General features: G+C 48.4%; 2 protein-coding genes across 4 annotated transcripts in view; one reads left to right on the forward strand and one right to left on the reverse strand.

Annotated features, from left to right (window-relative positions):
- Positions 1-19,210, forward strand: part of LOC138799069 (zinc finger protein 585A-like) — a 201,897-nt gene that overhangs the window by 12,352 nt on the left and 170,335 nt on the right. The gene's annotated exons all lie outside the window — the stretch shown is intronic.
- LOC138798975 (zinc finger protein 70-like) lies at positions 2,605-17,814 on the reverse strand. Of its 3 annotated transcripts, none has more exons than XM_069979627.1 (10): positions 17,747-17,814; positions 15,634-15,740; positions 15,420-15,543; positions 15,203-15,300; positions 11,512-11,611; positions 11,295-11,392; positions 8,287-8,392; positions 6,217-6,377; positions 5,959-6,067; positions 2,605-5,720 (listed from the first exon to the last, which is right to left on the reverse strand). In XM_069979627.1, exons 2-10 carry the CDS (start codon positions 15,643-15,645, stop codon positions 4,882-4,884), a joined length of 1,647 nt encoding a protein of 548 aa, XP_069835728.1. In that variant the 5' UTR covers positions 15,646-15,740; positions 17,747-17,814; the 3' UTR covers positions 2,605-4,881. The 3 variants fall into 3 exon arrangements, with proteins under 3 accessions (XP_069835728.1, XP_069835727.1, XP_069835726.1); XM_069979626.1 differs by having other exon boundaries at positions 17,593-17,796; XM_069979625.1 differs by lacking the exon at positions 17,747-17,814 and adding an exon at positions 17,236-17,496.

Below are 19,210 nucleotides of genomic sequence, written 5' to 3' on the forward strand. Positions count from 1 at the left end.
GTTGTCACATTTTGAAACGCTGGCCCCATCAAGTAGATCACAGAAGGCCATGCCATGTGTTGTCACTGCTCTAACCCAAAGGAAAACAACCCCAAAGGGTCACATGTCTAATCTCAATATTGGAAAGGTCCATGAAATGGCAGTGGTCTCAGATGTTACCAGTGTATATTAGGGTTATTCTTGAGCTGGATTGAAGGGGACAGAGATTGCACTGGTGTCTCAACTCGAGACCCACCAACAGGTCGTGTTTCAGGATTTCCTTAGTATTTCACAGGTGATAAAATTACGCTCAGTGCTTCAGGTATTGTCACGTGTTCTTTGCATGGAATATCCTCAAAACACGACCAGTTGGGTTGGTGTTAAAGGGGTTATCCAGCGCTACAAAAACACGATTATCAAGCCATGTAATGGGCTCGGTAAGAGAGCACCGATCTAGTAGATTAGCACTCGCTTATGGGAGGCATTGGGCCGTCTAATACAGGCCTAAGTTGAAAACCCCCACCCAAACTGGAGACAAGAGCGGTGCTGTCTCTGGAAGAAAGTGGCCATGCTTTTGTAGCGCTGGAGAACCCCTTTAATGACTGGAGTTGAGAAACGCTGCCTTAGTGATTCCTCTTATTCTAGCGTGCGTCCTCTTTTCGTGTAACTCTGTTAGGGGGTAACCAGCTTCCTGTGCTTTTTTACATTATTCCATTTTAAAACGTCCTTTGTGCACGATCCGAGGAGCTGTAATTGTTGGATAGCGGGCATCGCTGGCTGGCGGGGCCTACAGCAGACTAGCTGTGAGACCTTGTGAATGGAAAAGGATACAAGAGCAGTTAATAGAAACAAATTTAATAGTCTGCCATTTTAATTGTGGAATACAACTATAATCAATGGCAGAGTCTTCTGAAGTTTTCCCCCCAGACTAGCACTGCAGGACTGATGGAGATAGAGGAGCTCAAACACAAGGGGCGTTTGCTAACAATTCCCCTGACCCGCTTCCTGTGGACTGAGAGCAATGAAACTTGGCAGAGTGATTAGTCCTTCTCTATGGGGACACACTTCTCCCATCTCTTTATGATACTCTACAGGTTGACAGGTGCTCCAAATGCCACCATGTGACTTCAGAAGTTGGTCTCATTATCTGGACATCATCTAAAATACCTTCCTTGTTGGAGACAAGTGGAGGTCCGATGGTGCGAGGTCGGGTAAATAAGGGGGCGCACTAGAATTACAAAGCGCAGGAGTGTGCTTCCATTTTGGCGACGTGAGTTTTGAACAGGGACATCGTCTTGCAGAAGGCGACACCTTTGGTGAGAAGGTCACGTCTCTTGGTTTTGACAGCTTTTTGCAATTTTATTTATCAGTTCAGAGTTGACAATTGGCACAAAACCTATAGACACTTATATCATTACACACGGGCAGTTTCAATGTTCTGTGATAAATATAAGTGGGTCAGAGAAATCTTAAAGGAACGCCCCTCGTAGGCGATAAGTCTCAGTCATGGGGGGAAAACCTTTTAGTAGACTTGGACCTTGCACATAAATGCCATTTCTTTAGTAGACGCCATAAAATCCTTGAATATGGACTACCACCACTAACAGGTCCACGAAAGTGTAATGGTTTAGACAGAGAGATTTATCTGACGGACTATAAACAGGGAACAGGTCATAAAGGAAGGTATTCACAACATTTCCTTGTAGACAGACAGGACAGAAAGGAGGGAGAACGGCCGCAATAGACACTAGTTGGATGGAAGACACCAGAGTGGGCAACCTCATAAAAAAAACTGGAAAAATATATGCAAAGTTAAAAGGGGTTAAGGGTTAGAAAAACATGACTGGTTTCTTTCAGGACCGGCACCACTCTTGTCCTCAGGTTGGGTGTAGTACTGCAGCTCAGTTCTATTGAAGTGAATGAGCTGAGTCATAACACCACATACAACCCAAGGACAGGGGGTGGTGCTGTTTATTTAACAAAGCAGCCATAATATTTTCATCCTGGACAACCCCTTTAAGAAGTCCTCCAGCAACCAACAGCATAAGGCTTGTGAGAGTAAACGGCTGCCCTGGTCGCCATACTTTCCCAATGCTCTATTTCCCTGTAATGGTGCTGGTCCTTACTGTTGTGCCAATTCAGACACACATAGACTTACATTAGGAAAAAACTTCTGATATATCCACAAACCCCTACTGTGAGCTGGCATGTCCCACTGGGTGCCAGCAGGGCCAGGAAGGGTATCCACATGGATAGAGGGAGGAGCAATAATGTTAAAGGGGTTATCCAGCGCTACAAAAACATGGCCACTTTCTTCCAGAGACAGCCCCACTCTTGTCTCCAGTCTGGGTGGGGTTTTGCTGCTCAGTTCCATTGATGTGAATGGAGCTTAATTGCAAACTGCACCTGACCTGGAGACGTGTTGTCTCTGAAAGAAAGTGGCCATGTTTTTGTAGCACTGGATAACCCCTTTAAGGATGATTTGAAGGCTATCCCAGCTGTTCAAAATCCTCCAAAACCATAGAGGTGCCATAAACCCTTGTGAGGACCCAAGGAGCAGAAGATGGAAGCCACACTGGTGGGCTGGTTATATTGGGAGGGGGAGACTGGATAGCCAGTCTAGGGAGAAAGCAGATTGCTGTGTATAGGGACTCCATGAAAAGTTGTCTGGGGTATGGAAACATGTTATTTTTTTAGGGAATAGGCACTGAAGTTTATTCATGGGGCAAGTGACAGCCATGGCTGCCAGCAACCTCACATACGTCAGTAAAAAAGAGATCCAAGAGGAATGGGAAGCTGGATCCGCTAAGCTTAGAACTAAAGGGAGTGAAAATCAACCATGGAGATTCCCATACACTTAAAAGTTATGCACGCGGCTCTGCTGTAATGGATGGCGCATTACACTTCTACCTGGTGCGGTCCTTCAAAGAAAAGTTACCCAACACTTCTGACTGTAATGGGACTGGACGACTCTCTAAAGCTTATGGTGGCCTCCTGCCTCTCCCCAAAGGGATTACGGGAAGGAAAGGTCGGCGTTTCGGATTTCAGCTGTTCAATCCTTTTATTCTCTCTTTTGAGAACAGATGAACGTTTAGCGTCATTATGTGTATGAGGCATAATGACAATCTATGTGTGAGACAAAGATGGTTCACACTTCAGTTGTGTATTGTGAGGCACCTATATGTCGGCATACTGTCAGAAACAGTTGTCAACATACAGGTATAAGGACACACAAGACATGTATGGAGACTGCACACACAATCAGCTAGTGACTATGCTCAGCTAATTTTCTGAACATATGTGTGTTTGTACTCCAATCTTAAAGTGCAGCTTAGTGTGGTTTAGGGTCCAAGTACAAACATGTATATGTTCAGAAAAGGACGTGAACGTAGCCACTAACAGTGTTCAGGCCATTAAAGTCTATGAGACTCCTGCCTGTGCTTAGATATGTCAGCGTCACATTTTGGCACAATGCTGACATATATGCAGTGGGAATGCACCCTAAGGGTATGTTTACACTGAGCAAATTGGGTGGAATTCCACCTTGCTCAGTGTCAGACTGAATCTCTATGGGACGGCTCGCGCGCCTCCGCTCAAAGAATTGACATGTCATGTGGTCGAACACTGAGGAAGACAGGATTCCGTGGCAGAATTCCACCCCATTTGCTCAGTGTGAAAATATCCTAAGAGGGAAGGAAACTGCTCTACCCACTGTTCCTCAGTCGACTGGCAGATAGTAATGGATTCAGAACCTCAATTAGTAATGGGGCAGAAAGGACAAAGCAAAGTGCACTGCAACCAGACTGCTGCCCCGGCTCAGGGACGGGTGGTGGAATCTGAACACAAGAGAAGGGGAGAGAGTGTGGGGGCAAAACATGAGGTGAAGGGAGGGAAGAGGATACTAAAAGGTGTACGGGAGCCACAAAGCTCTGATGGAGAGGTGGGGAGTACACTCACCTAATCCCGATTATATCCAACCCCCCGAAGGGTCCCCCTTTAGCTCTCTAGTGAGAGGGATCGCTGGTAGGGAAGGAAGGGAGCTGTGAGCCTTTGGGGGGATGAGAGGCAGAAGTACTGACCCCTGCACCCACCATCAACCCAGTTTTCCAACCAAGAGAAAGTAAAAACAAAAAGCACATCATTCTTTATTTCTGGCAGCCTGCAGCACAATCCCAGGAGTATCTTCTGCCTGAAAGGCCACTGAACTGCTGCAGTCATTTTCCAGTTGATCAGGCAGAGGAGGGCTCGGAGCCTCCATCACAGATTACCTAATATTTCACAGGAAAAACAGTCGTCTGTAGAGCAAAATTTACCATCATCATAACTCGCATGAGTTTATCAGTCGCCAGATCTGCCAGAGCGCTGAGGCTTCTCATATAACCCAACTGTGCTATTAACTCCATAAAACAAGACAGAACGTCCACCTAACAGACCTCATATCCCATCAGGTCATACAGCACTAAAAACATCCTGTACGTGCCGACTCGGACAATACCACAGCAACATAAAGTGACGATGTTATAATATTCACCAATCCCGCTGTCTTATGATATAATCTGCAAAGACATAGAAGCCCACCTGTGGGAGCCACGTTATCTAGGTCGTACACAGGCCGGAGAGAAGTTTAGCTCTTTCTGTTAAGATGTGAAATGCGTCGGTACCTGTCCTAGCGAGAAATGTGATGAAAACATAAGTCTTGCTTCTTTCCTCGTGTCTACATTATACTTTGATACAGCCCTTGGTGTTCAGAAGTCATGTAGAGCAACGCCGTCCTCATGACAACCAAGAAACGTTCTTGGAACGGTAGTGCCCCAGAGATGATGATGACGGGTGTAAGGTGGTGAACCCAATGCTCTATGGTTTCAAAGAAGCATAATAACAGCCCATTACCAAACATCTGGACTACGATTTGTGAAGGACCAAATGTTTTACAAAGTTTGATCTATGGGTAAAACATCTCCCACATTGCAAACATGAGTATGGCTTCTCCCCAGTGTGAATTCTCTCATGTTCGATAAGATCCGACTTCTGGGTAAAACTCTTTCCGCACACTGAACATTTATACGGCTTCTCCCCTGAATGGATGCGGAGATGTTTCACAAGGTCAGATTTCTGGGTGAAGCCTTTCTTACATACTAAACATATAAATGGCTTCTCCCCCGTATGGAATCTCTGATGGATAATTAGAGCCGAATTCTTCGTAAACGATTTCCCACATTCAGAGCACGAAAAAAGGTTATCCCGCGTGTGGATCTTCTGATGCTCGGCAAGGCCTGCTCTATGGGTAAAACTTTTCTCGCAATAGGAACAAGAAAACGGTCTCTCATTTCTATGAATTTTTTCATGCCCCTGGAGACCCGATTCCTGGCCAAAACGTTTCCCACATTCAGAACATGAGAATGGCTTCCCAATTGTGTGAATCTTCTGATGTTTACTAAGAACTGATTTCTTGCCAAAAGATTTTCCGCATTCAGAACAGGGATATGGCTTCTCCCCCGTGTGAATTCTCTGATGGTTAACAAGATCTGATCTGTGGAAAAAGCTTTTTGTGCAGTCCAGGCACTTAAAGGGCCGATCGTCTTTGTGAATCCTTTTGTGTCTCTCCAGGTTTCCCTTCAATGTGAATGTGTCCCCACATTCAAAACAGATAAATGAACGATTTTTCGCTTGTTTCTTTTTAGATTTGGTGAGATATGGTTCCTCGGTTAAAGATTTACTGCAATCTTTATATGAACGAGTCTCTGAAAAACATAAAATCGCCATCAAAACAGACGATTGATATAGAAAGATAAGACTTATACCGAGATTGCGTTATAATGAAATGCACATGGAGACTGACTAGCAGATGTTTTCAGATCACGACTCACATCACTTACGCATCATCATATTATACCCATAGAGACGGAGACTCCGGGACACTTTGAGATGGCAAAGCCATATGCAGAATAAGCAGGCAGGGAATGACGGTCTACTCCTTACCTGCGCTGATGTCAGCAGATACTCCACCCTCCTTATAGCGCCCATCACTCATAAGATACAACGCGTCATTGTCCACTTCTTCGACTTTAATGATCACCTCATCTCCAAGCTGAGAGCCAAAGAAAATGATACAGGATATGTTATTACTTCAACACCGAACAAAACTAAAAAAAAAAAAACTATTTAATAAGTGACATTATATATAATATTTATATACTAAATTGTAATTAGACCGAAATCCATTCATAAAACCGACACCTCTCGTCTACAGATTATAACGTGTAGATAAACGGATGTGGCTGAGACCTCGGCTTCATCCATCTGCTCCTCCAGCGGGACTTCATGGTCTTCCTGTGGATGATACTGGGAGATCTCAGGACTGGGGGATCGCTCTACTTTGATTCTGGTGAAGGACCCATCTGCATGAGACACATACAGGGGAGGGGGGACAGGTCAGATGTCAAGTAAGCGGATGTGGAGACAACCTTATATACACTATGTGGGGTTCCATACAGCCTTAAAAGATGACAAATTAGAAAAATTTAACTGAGTATTCCACTCAAACATAACTTCTTATATATTGCTGCCCATGGTGAGACTAGCAATTCCTTCCATACTTGTTATTATCTATTCAGTCTTCTTCCCCCAGTTCTCAGCTGCTGTTTTCTGCTGAAGACACAAAAATCTGTGTGTGAGCTTTTCTCTTTGTCTCCCCCTCCTACCCCCTCCCTTCTGAGACGGCTGGTGTAAACAACTCCTTGGCTGGCTGTATCTGTAGCATTGTAACTTCTTTGTAATGCTGGGAGAAATAATCGCAGTGAGTTCATCAGCAACTTGACCCTAGATTAATTCTCCCAGCATTAAAAAGAAATTACAATGTTGCAGATACAGCCAGCCAGGGACTTGTTTACATCAGCCGTCTCAGAAGGGAGGGGGAGACAGAGAGAAAAGCTCACACACAGATTTTTGTGTCTTCAGCAGAAAGCAGCAACTGAGAACTGGGGGAAGGAGACTGAATAGATAACAAGTATAGAGGAAATTGTTAGCCTCACCATGGGCAGCAACATATCAAAGGTTATGTGTGAGTGGAATCCCCCTTTAATATCATCATAATACCCCTTATTATTTATATAGACTGATCAGCTACAGTGACCGGGAACATTTTTTTTCCTCCTCACTTGCTCAGAGCTGTAACTCTAATCCCTGTATTTTAAGAATTGTGGAGCTTTGTTTTCTATATATAAGATTATGTTAAATAAAGAGGATATAAAAAAAAACAAAAAAAAAAACCCTCTTATTTTCCTATCTGCAAAGTATATTTGAGGCTTTGGGGTTTTTTCTGTGACTTTTTGTACTTTGTAACGACTCCCTTTACTTAAAGCGTAACTGTCATTTCAGGGTCATTTTTCTGAAAACATTAAATATCAACAGTACAAGCGATTTTAAGAAACTCTGTAATAGGTTTTATGTACTAAAAGAGTTTCCTTCTGTACTGAAAAAGCAAATCTCCCAGCCTCCCCCCTCACATCAAATGAAGCAGGATTTCTGTCTCCATTATGTGGCTATGGAGAGGGGAGGGGCTGTTAGGAGTGAGTGAGCACGGAGCAGTCCTGCACAGCACAACACCCTGCAATCTTCTCTCAGTAAGTTCATAGATAAGCACTGACCTTTCTGACACCTGAATTTAGCTTTTTAGGTGCCCAGAAAGTCTACAAACAGCTGACCTTCATGTCACCTCTTCCTGCTCCCTCATCTCCCTCAGCCCCTCCCCCCTTCATAGGCTTACAATGGAGAGAGCAGAGCCCGTCTTCACTGGCTTCTCTGTAATGAAGACGTGTTTGCCTGATAATGTACAGATAAGAAGTCAGGGGGGAGGCTGGGAGATTGCTTCTTGAGGACAGAAGGAGGCTTTTTCGGCTGATGAAACCTATTACAGAGTTTCTCAAAATCGCTTATACTACTGATTTCTGCAATAAAAAAAACATGACAGTTACGCTTTAATCATAAAATATACAGGAAAACCAATAAAAAATGTAAGTATAGACCAAAAAAGATCAGCAGCTTTTGAGGGGTTTTGATTTTACATGTTCACTGATGTTCTCTTTATTCCTTTAGGCTTTTCTAGTTGAAGAAATGGATGTTTTTCTGTTTTTAAATATTCGAAAATATTTTTGTGATATATAAGCACCTTTAGACCTTGTTCTCTAGTTGCCCTACGGCACTTGTACAGGCAGTTGTTTGCATACAGCCCGGCTATAGCATGCAGTATAAGTACAGTGCCAAGTAAAGATGACAATGTGTTTCTCTTCATCAGCGTAACTTACGTACCTGGGCCTCTATATACATTGGCGACATTCTCCTTATACTCATCAGTCACCATGTCAGCCTCATCTTTCTCTTTAACTTCTACTTTGAAACAAACCCGATTGTCATCCTGAATAAAAAAAGAAAACATTAACTTTATATCATTATATGATCTTTAAATTTTATGAGACGTCCCCTCCATCTCCCTGCTCCTCCTGCAGGACAGTGTCATCTCCCCCTCCATCTCCCTGCTCCTCCTGCAGGACAGTGTCATCTTCCCCTCCATCTACCTGCTCCTCCTGCAGGACAGTGTCATCTCCTCCTCCATCTCCCTGCTCCTCCTGCAGGACAGTGTCATCTCCCCCTCCATCTACCTGCTCCTCCTGCAGGACAGTGTCATCTCCCCCTCCATCTCCCTGCTCCTCCTGCAGGACAGTGTCATCTTCCCCTCCATCTACCTGCTCCTCCTGCAGGACAGTGTCATCTCCTCCTCCATCTCCCTGCTCCTCCTGCAGGACAGTGTCATCTCCCCTCCTCCATCTACCTGCTCCTCCTGCAGGACAGTGTCATCTCTCTCTCCATCTACCTGCTCCTCCTGCAGGACAGTGTCATCTCCCCCTCCTCCCTGCTCCTCCTGCAGGACAGTGTCATCTCCCCCTCCATCTACCTGCTCCTCCTGCAGGACAGTGTCATCTCCCCCTCCATCTCCCTGCTCCTCCTGCAGGACTGTGTCATCTCCCCCTCCATCTCTCTGCTCCTCCTGCAGGACAGTGTCATCTCCCCCTCCATCTACCTGCTCCTCCTGCAGGACAGTGTCATCTCCCCCTCCATCTCCCTGCTCCTCCTGCAGGACAGTGTCATCTCCCCCTCCATCTCCCTGCTCCTCCTGCAGGACAGTGTCATCTCCCCTCCTCCATCTACCTGCTCCTCCTGCAGGACAGTGTCATCTCCCTCTCCATCTACCTGCTCCTCCTGCAGGACAGTGTCATCTCCCCCTCCATCTACCTGCTCCTCCTGCAGGACAGTGTCATCCCCCCCTCCATCTACCTGCTCCTCCTGCAGGATAGTGTCATCTCCCCCTCCATCTACCTGCTCCTCCTGCAGGACAGTGTCATCTCCCCCTTCATCTACCTGCTCCTCCTGCAGGACAGTGTCATCTCCCCTCCTCCATCTACCTGCTCCTCCTGCAGGACAGTGTCATCTCCCCTCCTCCATCTACCTGCTCCTCCTGCATGACAGTGTCATCTCTCTCTCCATCTACCTGCTCCTCCTGCAGGACAGTGTCATCTCCCCCCGCCCATCTACCTGCTCCTCCTGCATGACAGTGTCATCTCTCTCCATCTCCCTGCTCCTCCTGTAGGACAGTGTCATCTCCTCCCCCTCCATCTCCCTGCTCCTCCTGCAGGACAGTGTCATCTCCCCCTCCATCTCCCTGCTCCTCCTGCAGGACAGTGTCATCTCCCCCTCCATCTACCTGCTCCTCCTGCAGGACAGTGTCATCTCCTCCCCCTCCATCTACCTGCTGCTCCTGCAGGACAGTGTCATCTCTCCCTCCATCTACCTGCTCCTCCTGCAGGACAGTGTCATCTCCTCCCCCTCCATCTACCTGCTGCTCCTGCAGGACAGTGTCATCTCTCCCTCCATCTACCTGCTCCTCCTGCAGGACAGTGTCATCTCCTCCCCCTCCATCTTCCTGCTCCTCCTGCAGGACAGTGTCATCTCCTCCTCCATCTACCTGCTCCTCCTGCAGGACAGTGTCATGTCCCCCTCCATCTCCCTGCTCCTCCTGCAGGACAGTGTCATCTCCCCTTCCATCTACCTGCTCCTCCTGCAGGACAGTGTCATCTCCTCCTCCATCTCCCTGCTCCTACTGCAGGACAGTGTCATCTCCCCCTTCATCTCCCTGCTCCTCCTGCAGGACAGTGTCATCTCCTCCTCCATCTCCCTGCTCCTCCTGCAGGACAGTGTCATCTCCTCCCCCTCCATCTCCCTGCTCCTCCTGCAGGACAGTGTCATCTCCCCCTCCATCTACCTGCTCCTCCTGCAGGACAGTGTCATCTCCCCCCTCCATCTCCCTGCTCCTCCTGCAGGACAGTGTCATCTCCACCTCCATCTCACTGCTCCTCCTGCAGGACAGTGTCATCTCCCCCTCCATCTCCCTGCTCCTCCTGCAGGACAGTGTCATCTCCTCGTCCATCTACCTGCTCCTCCTGCAGGACAGTGTCATCTCTCCCTCCCTGCTCCTCCTGCAGGACAGTGTCATCTCCATCTCCATCTACCTGCAGGACAGTGTCATCTCCCCCTCCATCTACCTGCTCCTCCTGCAGGACAGTGTCATCTCCCCCTCCATCTACCTGCTCCTCCTGCAGGACAGTGTCATCTCCCCCTCCATCTACCTGCTCCTCCTGCAGGACAGTGTCATCTCCCCCTCCATCTACCTGCTCCTCCTGCAGGACAGTGTCATCTCCCCCTCCATCTAGCTGCTCCTCCTGCAGGACAGTGTCATCTCCCCCTCCATCTCCCTGCTCCTCCTGCAGGACAGTGTCATCTCCCCCCCTCCATCTAGCTGCTCCTCCTGCAGGACAGTGTCATCTTCCCCTCCCATCTACCTGCTCCTCCTGCAGGACAGTGTCATCTCCTCCTCCATCTCCCTGCTCCTCCTGCAGGACAGTGTCATCTCCCCCTCCATCTACCTGCTCCTCCTGCAGGACAGTGTCATCTCCCCTTCCATCTACCTGCTCCTCCTGCAGGACAGTGTCGTCTCCCCCTCCTCCATCTCCCTGCTCCTCCTGCAGGACAGTGTTCTCTCCCCCTCCATCTCCCTGCTGCTCCTGCAGGACAGTGTCACCTCCCCCTCCATCTACCTGCTCCTCCTGCAGGACAGTGTCATCTCCCCGTCCATCTACCTGCTCCTCCTGCAGGACAGTGTCACCTCCCCCTCCATCTACCTGCTCCTCCTGCAGGACAGTGTCATCTCTCCCTCCATCTACCTGCTCCTCCTGCAGGACAGTGTCATCTCTCCCTCCATCTACCTGCTCCTCCTGCAGGACAGTGTCATCTCCCCCCGGACAGTCCTGGGGATCCAGAGGAGCGGGACATCTCTCTGGTGGATTCCTCTTACTGGATCCATCTGTAGGAGACACACACAGTGACTGAATACATTGTGTATATGTGATGAGCAGATGATGGGGGGTCTAGGGGACCCCAATACTGCTCTTTCCTTTACCATCAATGAGAGTCTCCTCTTACCCGGTGATGTGAGGGGCCGGTGGTCCTCCATCACAATGGAAGCCATGTCAGCATCATCTTCCTGTTTAACTTCTACTTTAATACGTATCTGATTGTCATCCTGAATCAAGGAAAACCATCAATAACTTTACTTTAATGACCTGATATTTAAAGTGTACCTGTCACTTAAATGTCACTTTGCAGAAATCAATAACTATGAAGAGTACAAGTGATTATAAGAAACTCTGTAACAAGATTTATTAAGAAAAGAGTTTCCTTCTGTACTCACAAAGCTGCCACCGCCCCCTACCGCCACTTAAGAAGCAGTAGCTTTTCTGTGTCTATTATGGTCTATGGAGGAGGGAGGGGCCAAGGGGGAAGAGTGAGCACAGAGAGGAGAAAAGACAGCCGTGCACAGCACAACATCCTGCAATCTACATTCACCAAGATCCCATGTGCCCAGACAGTCTCCAAAGTGCACAGCTGCTTGTCTCCTCCCTGCTCACTCATCCCCCCACAGCCCCTCCTCCCTCCATAGGTTATAATGGACAAAGCAGAACCCGTCTTCACTTTGCTCCTCAGTAATGTAGACGAGTTTGGCTGATAATGAACAGATAAGGTGTGTGTGTGTGTGTGTGTGTGTGTGTGTGTGTGTGTGTGTGTGTGTGTGTGTGTAGGTAGGAGAACAGCTTTTTGAGCACAGAAGGAAACTCTTGCTTGATACAGTTTCTTGAAATGACTTGTACTGATTTCTGCAAAAGTAAATTCAAGGGAATCTGTTACCTGCAATAGACATTTCCAACTGCTGACACTGTTAGAGAGCTGTTCGATCAGGGAGACACCTGGTACCTTAGATATATCGCTCTGTGCTTCCAGAATGTTGAAAAATACTTTTAATATATAGTAAGAGGAATCAAAGAGGCGTTCCTGAGCTCAAGCTGTAACACTTCCCCCCCCCCCCCCCCCCCCATACCTGACCCTTCAGGTGTCAATCAAGCAGGGAGGCGGAGAGAGGAAGCACTCCAGCTTACAGTTATTCAGGAGATCGGAAAAGCGTCTGACTCCTAGTAGCACAGAAAAAAGTATTCCTCTATATCCTTAACGTACAGACGGATATATGAAAGGGACCATGTGTCTCTGTGTGAAAATTAAAGCGACTCTGTACCCACAATCTGACCCCCCCCCCCCCCCAAACCACTTGTACCTTCAGATAGCTACTTTTAATCCCTGATCTGTCCTGGGGTCCGTTTGGCAGGTGATGCAGTTATTGTCCTAAAAAACAACTGTTATACTGGCAGCCCAACAGCCGGGGCTTAGCTTGTGTATGCATTAGGCAGGCACAACCTCTCTGTCCCTCCTCCCCACCCTCCTCATCATTAGAAATGCTCCAGGCAGATTGTCTCCTATTCCTCACCTGTGTCAGCACGGCACATGGACTGGATCGTTTAGGCACCTGTGCAAATGTTCAGACAGGAGAAAATGTTCCAGTGGCATTCCTAATGATGAAGAGGGTGGGGAGGAGGGACGGAGGGGTGGTGCAAGGTTAGGGCACAGATATTCTCGGCCACGTCTGTAGGGCACGGGGCTGTAAGTTTAAAAGTTGTTTTTTAAGACAATAACTGCATCACCTGCCGAACGGAGCCCAGGGCAGATCTTGGATTAAAAGCAGCTATCCGAAGGTACAAGTGGTTTGGGGGGGACAGATTGTGGGTAAAGAGTCGCTTTAAAGTTATAACATTAGCCTCTAGGTGTCACTACTTTATGCCCAACCGCCTGTTGTCAAGGAATAACGTAAGTAATTATAACTATATAGACAGTGACCAGGAAGTGAGGAAGGAAAGTTCAAATCTCTGCTCCTATGCTGTCAATCACAGTGCAGGAAGAGAGCAACAGACATCAGAGACAGAGAGGCACATAAGGTAATATCTCCTGGACTAATTCTATATGCTTTATTAGAGATGAGTGAATCTACAGTAGGGACAAAGTGAATGGCTTTGTTTTGTTCCTACTGTAGATTCGGCCATCCCTATACTTTGTGTATAACTGTGACATCTATACGTTTTTTTTTTACAGTACAAATAAATTTATGGTTATATTGAGAAATAGCTTTTTTGTATGTTTCTAATGGTGCAATTCTAGCTAAAATTGTGCAATTCTTATACACTTTTTTTCTGAAATTGGCGAAAAATATTCTAAAATTGTGGAGTTACCATAAATTTACAATAAAAAACAGTACGTCTGAGAAAGACACTGTTGTATTTTAGTGCCGAAACGCGTCACGTTCAATAAAACTATTTCTTTGGAAACTGGTTTGAGCTCTGAGGTGGCCTGTTGGACACCGCAACCATTCATGCAGTTTCGATGTGGTTGTCCACTTCACACACTGCCCCATCTGCCCCTCGCACTTAAAGGGAACCTGTCACCCCCCGTGCCGGGGTGACAGGCTCCCGACCCCCCGTTAGAGCCCCCTATACTCACCTAATCCCGCCGGGTCCCGCTTCTGGAGGTGGTCGGGTGATTAAGATCTCATCCGCTGCAGCCCGGCGCGCGCGCGCTGAGAGGTGAGTCCAACACCCATAGAGAATGACAGGAGAGTCCAGCGCTCCGTCATTCTCTATGAGCGTTGGACTCATCTCTCAGCGCACGCCGGGCTGCAGCGGCTGAGATCTCCGTCACCCGACCACCTCCAGAAGTGGGACCCGGCGGGATTAGGTGAGTATAGGGGGCTCTAACGGGGGGTCGGGAGCCTGTCACCCCTGCACGGGGGGTGACAGGTTCCCTTTAAGTGGACCTGTTGCAGTTTCTGTGGTCCTGCCAAGAACCCACCTTCCCCTATTGGTTGCTCCTCCTCCTGTGCTGCGGTGGTCTTGCTATATGCTGTAGGTAGAGTTGTGCCTATCTGCCTATCACAATCCTATCAGGTGAGTGGACGGGGACTGAGATCTTCCTCTACACTACAAAGCGCCCTTTCCCTCTTATCTTTTCTTGCTATTTTTTTTTTGATTGGCACAATTTTTTCATTGTCAATTTGCAATAATAAGTTACACAATTTTTTCGTGATTTGCGCATTTTTCTAAAATTCCAAAATTTTAAAGTTCATGGTAAAAAATTATGCAATTTTATTGCGAGTGGCACAAATTTTTCTAAAACTGTGCAATGTTTTACCGTGAATTTGCATGAAATGACACATGAAAAAAATAGCGTGATGTTATTTAGAATTGTACAATTTTCACCAAATTATGTAACTTTACCATCATTCAGGTGAATTTGCGGCAAAATTGTTTACAAAAAGCTATTTGTCAATATAGTTATTTATACTGTAGAAAATGAAATGATAGATGAAAAAATCATACACACTAGGTATACAGGATTAGTGTGCCTCTCTGTCTGCCTCTCCAATGTGTGTTGCTCTCTCCCTGCACTGTGATTGACAGCACAGGGGCAGAGCTTTGAACCTCCCTCCCTCACTTCCTGGTAACCGTCTAAATGGCTATAAATTATTAATGTTCATTACTTGACAACAGGCGGTGGAGCTTACAATAGCGACATCTAGTGGCCAATGTTATAACTTTAAATTTCACACAGAAAAATATTTTTTTTAAAATTAAGTGAATAACAAATATGCTGGATACTGAGGCCTCTGTTGGAACAGGCTTAAATGTTTTTATTAACGGTGTCCATTTAGGTTTCATGAGCCGTCACCTCCATTTACCTGATGTTTTTCTTGGACAGTGTCATCTCCCCCCGGACAGTCCTGGGGATCCAGAGGAGTGGGACATCTCTCTGGTGGATTCCTCTTACTGGATCCATCTGTAGGAGACACACACAGTGACTGAATACATTGTGTATATGTGATGAGCAGATGATGGGGGGTCTAGGGGACCCCAATACTGCTCTCTCCTTTACCATCAATGAGAGTCTCCTCTTACCCGGTGATGTGAGGGGCCGGTGGTCCTCCATCATGGCCTCCTGGTGCAGATCCTTGTGTCCTTCTACATACTCCCACTCCTCCATGGAGAAATAGACGGCCACATCCTGACACCTTATAGGAACCTGACACACACAATGATCCAGTCATCATCCAGACCCATCATCCCTTGTGTTCCTGGATGATGTCCCAGCATTCCCAGCAGCATTGCTCACCTCTCCAGTCATCAGTAATGTTGATGAGTGATGTTGGGGGGTCTGTGTTGGGTCTGGGGGTCTTGGTCCGCTCTCCGGATCTATGACTGTGACCCAGATGTATAATTCTGTATAAAGAGACACAAAGCATTTATTATACATGTTCCCAGAATCAGAATCCATCTCTTCTCTTGTCTTATTTTCAACCAAAAATGAAAGTCGGTGACTGTACCCAGTGGTCTGGTATTATCTGCGGTCGGTGACTGTACACGGTGGTCTGGTATTATCTGCGGTCGGTGACTGTACACGGTGGTCTGGTATTATCTGCGGTCGGTGACTGTACACAGTGACTGTACACGGTGGTCTGGTATTATGGGCGGTTGGTGACTGTACGCAGTGGTCTGGTATTATCTGCGGTCGGTGACTGTAGACGGTGGTCTGGTATTATGGGCGGTCGGTGACTGTACGCAGTGGTCTGGTATTATCTGCGGTCAGTGACTGTAGACGGTGGTCTGGTATTATCTGCGGTCGGTGACTGTACGCAGTGGTCTGGTATTATCTGCGGTCGGTGACTGTACGCAGTGGTCTGGTATTATCTGCGGTCGGTGACTGTACGTGGTGGTCTGGTATTATGCGCGGTCGGTGACTGTACGCGGTGGTCTGGTATTATCTGCGGTCAGTGACTGTACACGGTGGTCTGGTATTATCTGCGGTCGGTGACTGTACACGGTGGTCTGGTATTATCTGCGGTCGGTGACTGTACACAGTGACTGTACACGGTGGTCTGGTATTATGGGCGGTCGGTGACTGTACGCAGTGGTCTGGTATTATCTGCGGTCAGTGACTGTAGACGGTGGTCTGGTATTATCTGCGGTCGGTGACTGTACGCAGTGGTCTGGTATTATCTGCGGTCGGTGACTGTACGCAGTGGTCTGGTATTATCTGCGGTCGGTGACTGTACGTGGTGGTCTGGTATTATGCGCGGTCGGTGACTGTACGCGGTGGTCTGGTATTATCTGCGGTCAGTGACTGTACGCGGTGGTCTGATATTATCTGCGGTCGGTGACTGTACGCGGTGGTCTGGTATTATCTGCGGTCAGTGACTGTACGCGGTGGTCTGATATTATCTGCGGTCGGTGACTGTACGCGGTGGTCTGGTATTATGGGCGGTCGGTGACTGTAGACGGTGGTCTGGTATTATCTGCGGTCAGTGACTGTACACGCCGGTCTTGTATAATGGGCAGTCGGTGACTGTAGACGGTGGTCTGGTATTATCTGCGGTCGGTGACTGTACACGCCGGTCTTGTATAATGGGCAATCAAATATGCAAAAGAACACTGCAGAGACACCATCACATGTCTCGACGTCAGTGAACTAGCCAGACCTTCCCACCGGGAAGGAACAACCAAGCAAAGGAATGTCTCCAATCAAGGAAACCACCCAAGCAAGGTATCCATCCACAGACAGCTGTTTCGGGGTTTTTGCCCCTCATCAGTGTGGAGTAGGTTTCTGGCTAGTGGAAGCAATGACTAGTAAGTGCATGCAAAAGGACGCTGGTTGAGGTCAACCAGCGTCCTTTTGTATAATGGGCAGTCGGTGACCCTCATCCTTGCGGCGCTGTACCTCCTGAGCTCCTCCTGGCAGCCAATCACAGCCGACTCTTCTCACATAACAGAGTAACGTATCGTCCGCTGATTTGCTATGACACAGGATCGCTCGCCTCTCTCTACATCCACTAAAAGGGGTCATTCAGAATTAGCTCCAGCACAGATACTTTCTTGCAAAAACAGCGCCACTGCTGTCCTCAGGTCACGTGTGGTATTACAACTCAGCTGCATTCACTTTAATGTTACTGAGATGCAGAATCCCAACAGCCTGAGGACCAGGGGGGGCGCTGTCACTGCAGGAAATCACACTGAGCCCTGCAGGGCGACCCGACTACACAGCTACACCTCAGCATAGAGGTCATAGGTCACACACCGGCCTGATATGTCCAGCGACTCCTGAGACTTGTTGTCCTTCCCTACAGGCGCCTCCTCATCTCCTCATAGTACAGAGTGTGAGCCGTGCAGCACGGAGCGGGCCCCGGACCCCCGGTATATGGAGGGTGACGTCACCAGTGCGGTATACATACACGGTGCCGTCCCGTCCCCGGTATTTGTCCCGGAAATTCTTCCCACCTGCTTCGAGTGACTTCCGCTTGGTGGCGGACACGTGACCTCTCCCGTCCTATCAGAGCGGGCGCCCACACCAGACATGGCGCCGTGCGGGGATCTGTGTTCTGGCAGCGCTATGTGGGGGACTCTGCAGTCACATACATGCGTTATACGGAGCGGAGTGTGTGTGTGGTGTGTGGTGTGTGGTGTGTGTGTGTGTGTGTGTGTGTGCGCGCGCGCGGTGGGGGAGGCGTCTCCTCAAGATGCCATTACTTATATCACACATTATATTCCCCAATAGATCAGAGCAGGACGCCCCCTCACCCGCCAAAGCTCCACCAAGGGGGGAGTAAGTACAATCCTTCAGCTCCCCGAGACTCCAACGGCCAGAGAACGTCCGCCGAGACTCCGACGGCCGGAGAGCGTCCGCCGAGACTCCGACGGCCGGAGAGCGTCCGCCGAGACTCCGACGGCCGGAGAGCGTCCGCCGAGACTCCGACGGCCGGAGAACGTCCGCCGAGACTCCGACGTCCGGAGAACGTCCGCCGAGACTCCAACGGCCGGAGAGCGTCCGCCGAGACTCCAACAGCCGGAGAACGTCCGCCGAGACTCCAATAGCCAGAGAACGTCCGCCGAGCCCCCAGCGACCAGAGAGCGTCCACTGAGCCCCCCAGAGTGTTCCTCAAGCCTTCAGAATACAGAGAGCGTCCGCTGAGCATCCAACAACCAGAATGTGTTTGCCGAGCCTCCGGGAACCTGAGAGTGATCACCAAAACCTCCAGAGATCTGAGAGCGTCCACTGAGAATCCAACAAACTGAGAGCGTCCATTAATGGCTGTTATGTGATGGTTAGGAAAGTAAACGAGGGTTTGTAGGTTCAAGTGAAAAGCAACAAGGCTGTTTGAAAGAGCAGGGTTTTAGATTGCGTGTAACTCTTCAGCGCCGGGATGTCTGACGCTGCCAACAATATGGCTGATGTACTGGCTCAGCCAGCAGTTACTACGGAGGGATGTCTGTCCATTGGCCGGGACGTCCTCACAACTCGGGGCGGAAATCCCGAGCGGACTCGGCTCGGAATTCTTTCAGCGGAAAGCCAAGGCGCCCTATACTTAAAGGGGTAGTGCGGCGCTAAGCAGTTATTCACAAAATAACACACATTACAAAGTTATACAACTTTGTAATGTATGTTATGTATGTGAATGGCCCCCTTCCCAGTGTTTCCCCCACCCACGCTAAACCCGGAAGTGTAGTGCATTATACTCACCTGATTCGTGTCAACCATTGGCCACCATCTTTTGACAATGATGTAATCTTTGGGAGGCCGGTCGAACCGCTGCAGCCGTCCCTCATGCCGGCCCCCTTCTGCCGCGTCATAAGCTGCTTAGCCGCAATTGGCTGAGCATTACTAAGCTCAGCCAATCGCGGCTGAGCAGCTGATGACG

Source organism: Dendropsophus ebraccatus, chromosome 8, assembly GCF_027789765.1.
Source record: "Dendropsophus ebraccatus isolate aDenEbr1 chromosome 8, aDenEbr1.pat, whole genome shotgun sequence".
Lineage (NCBI taxonomy): Eukaryota > Metazoa > Chordata > Amphibia > Anura > Hylidae > Dendropsophus > Dendropsophus ebraccatus.

Coding starts and splice junctions, on each gene's coding strand:
- LOC138798975 (XM_069979627.1), bottom strand. Junction 15,301..15,419: donor CCGGCCCCTCACATCACCGG/GTAAGAGGAGAC, acceptor TGTCTCCTACAG/ATGGATCCAGTAAGAGGAAT. Junction 8,393..11,294: donor CTGTCCTGCAGGAGGAGCAG/GTAGATGGAGGG, acceptor TTTTTTATTCAG/GATGACAATCGGGTTTGTTT.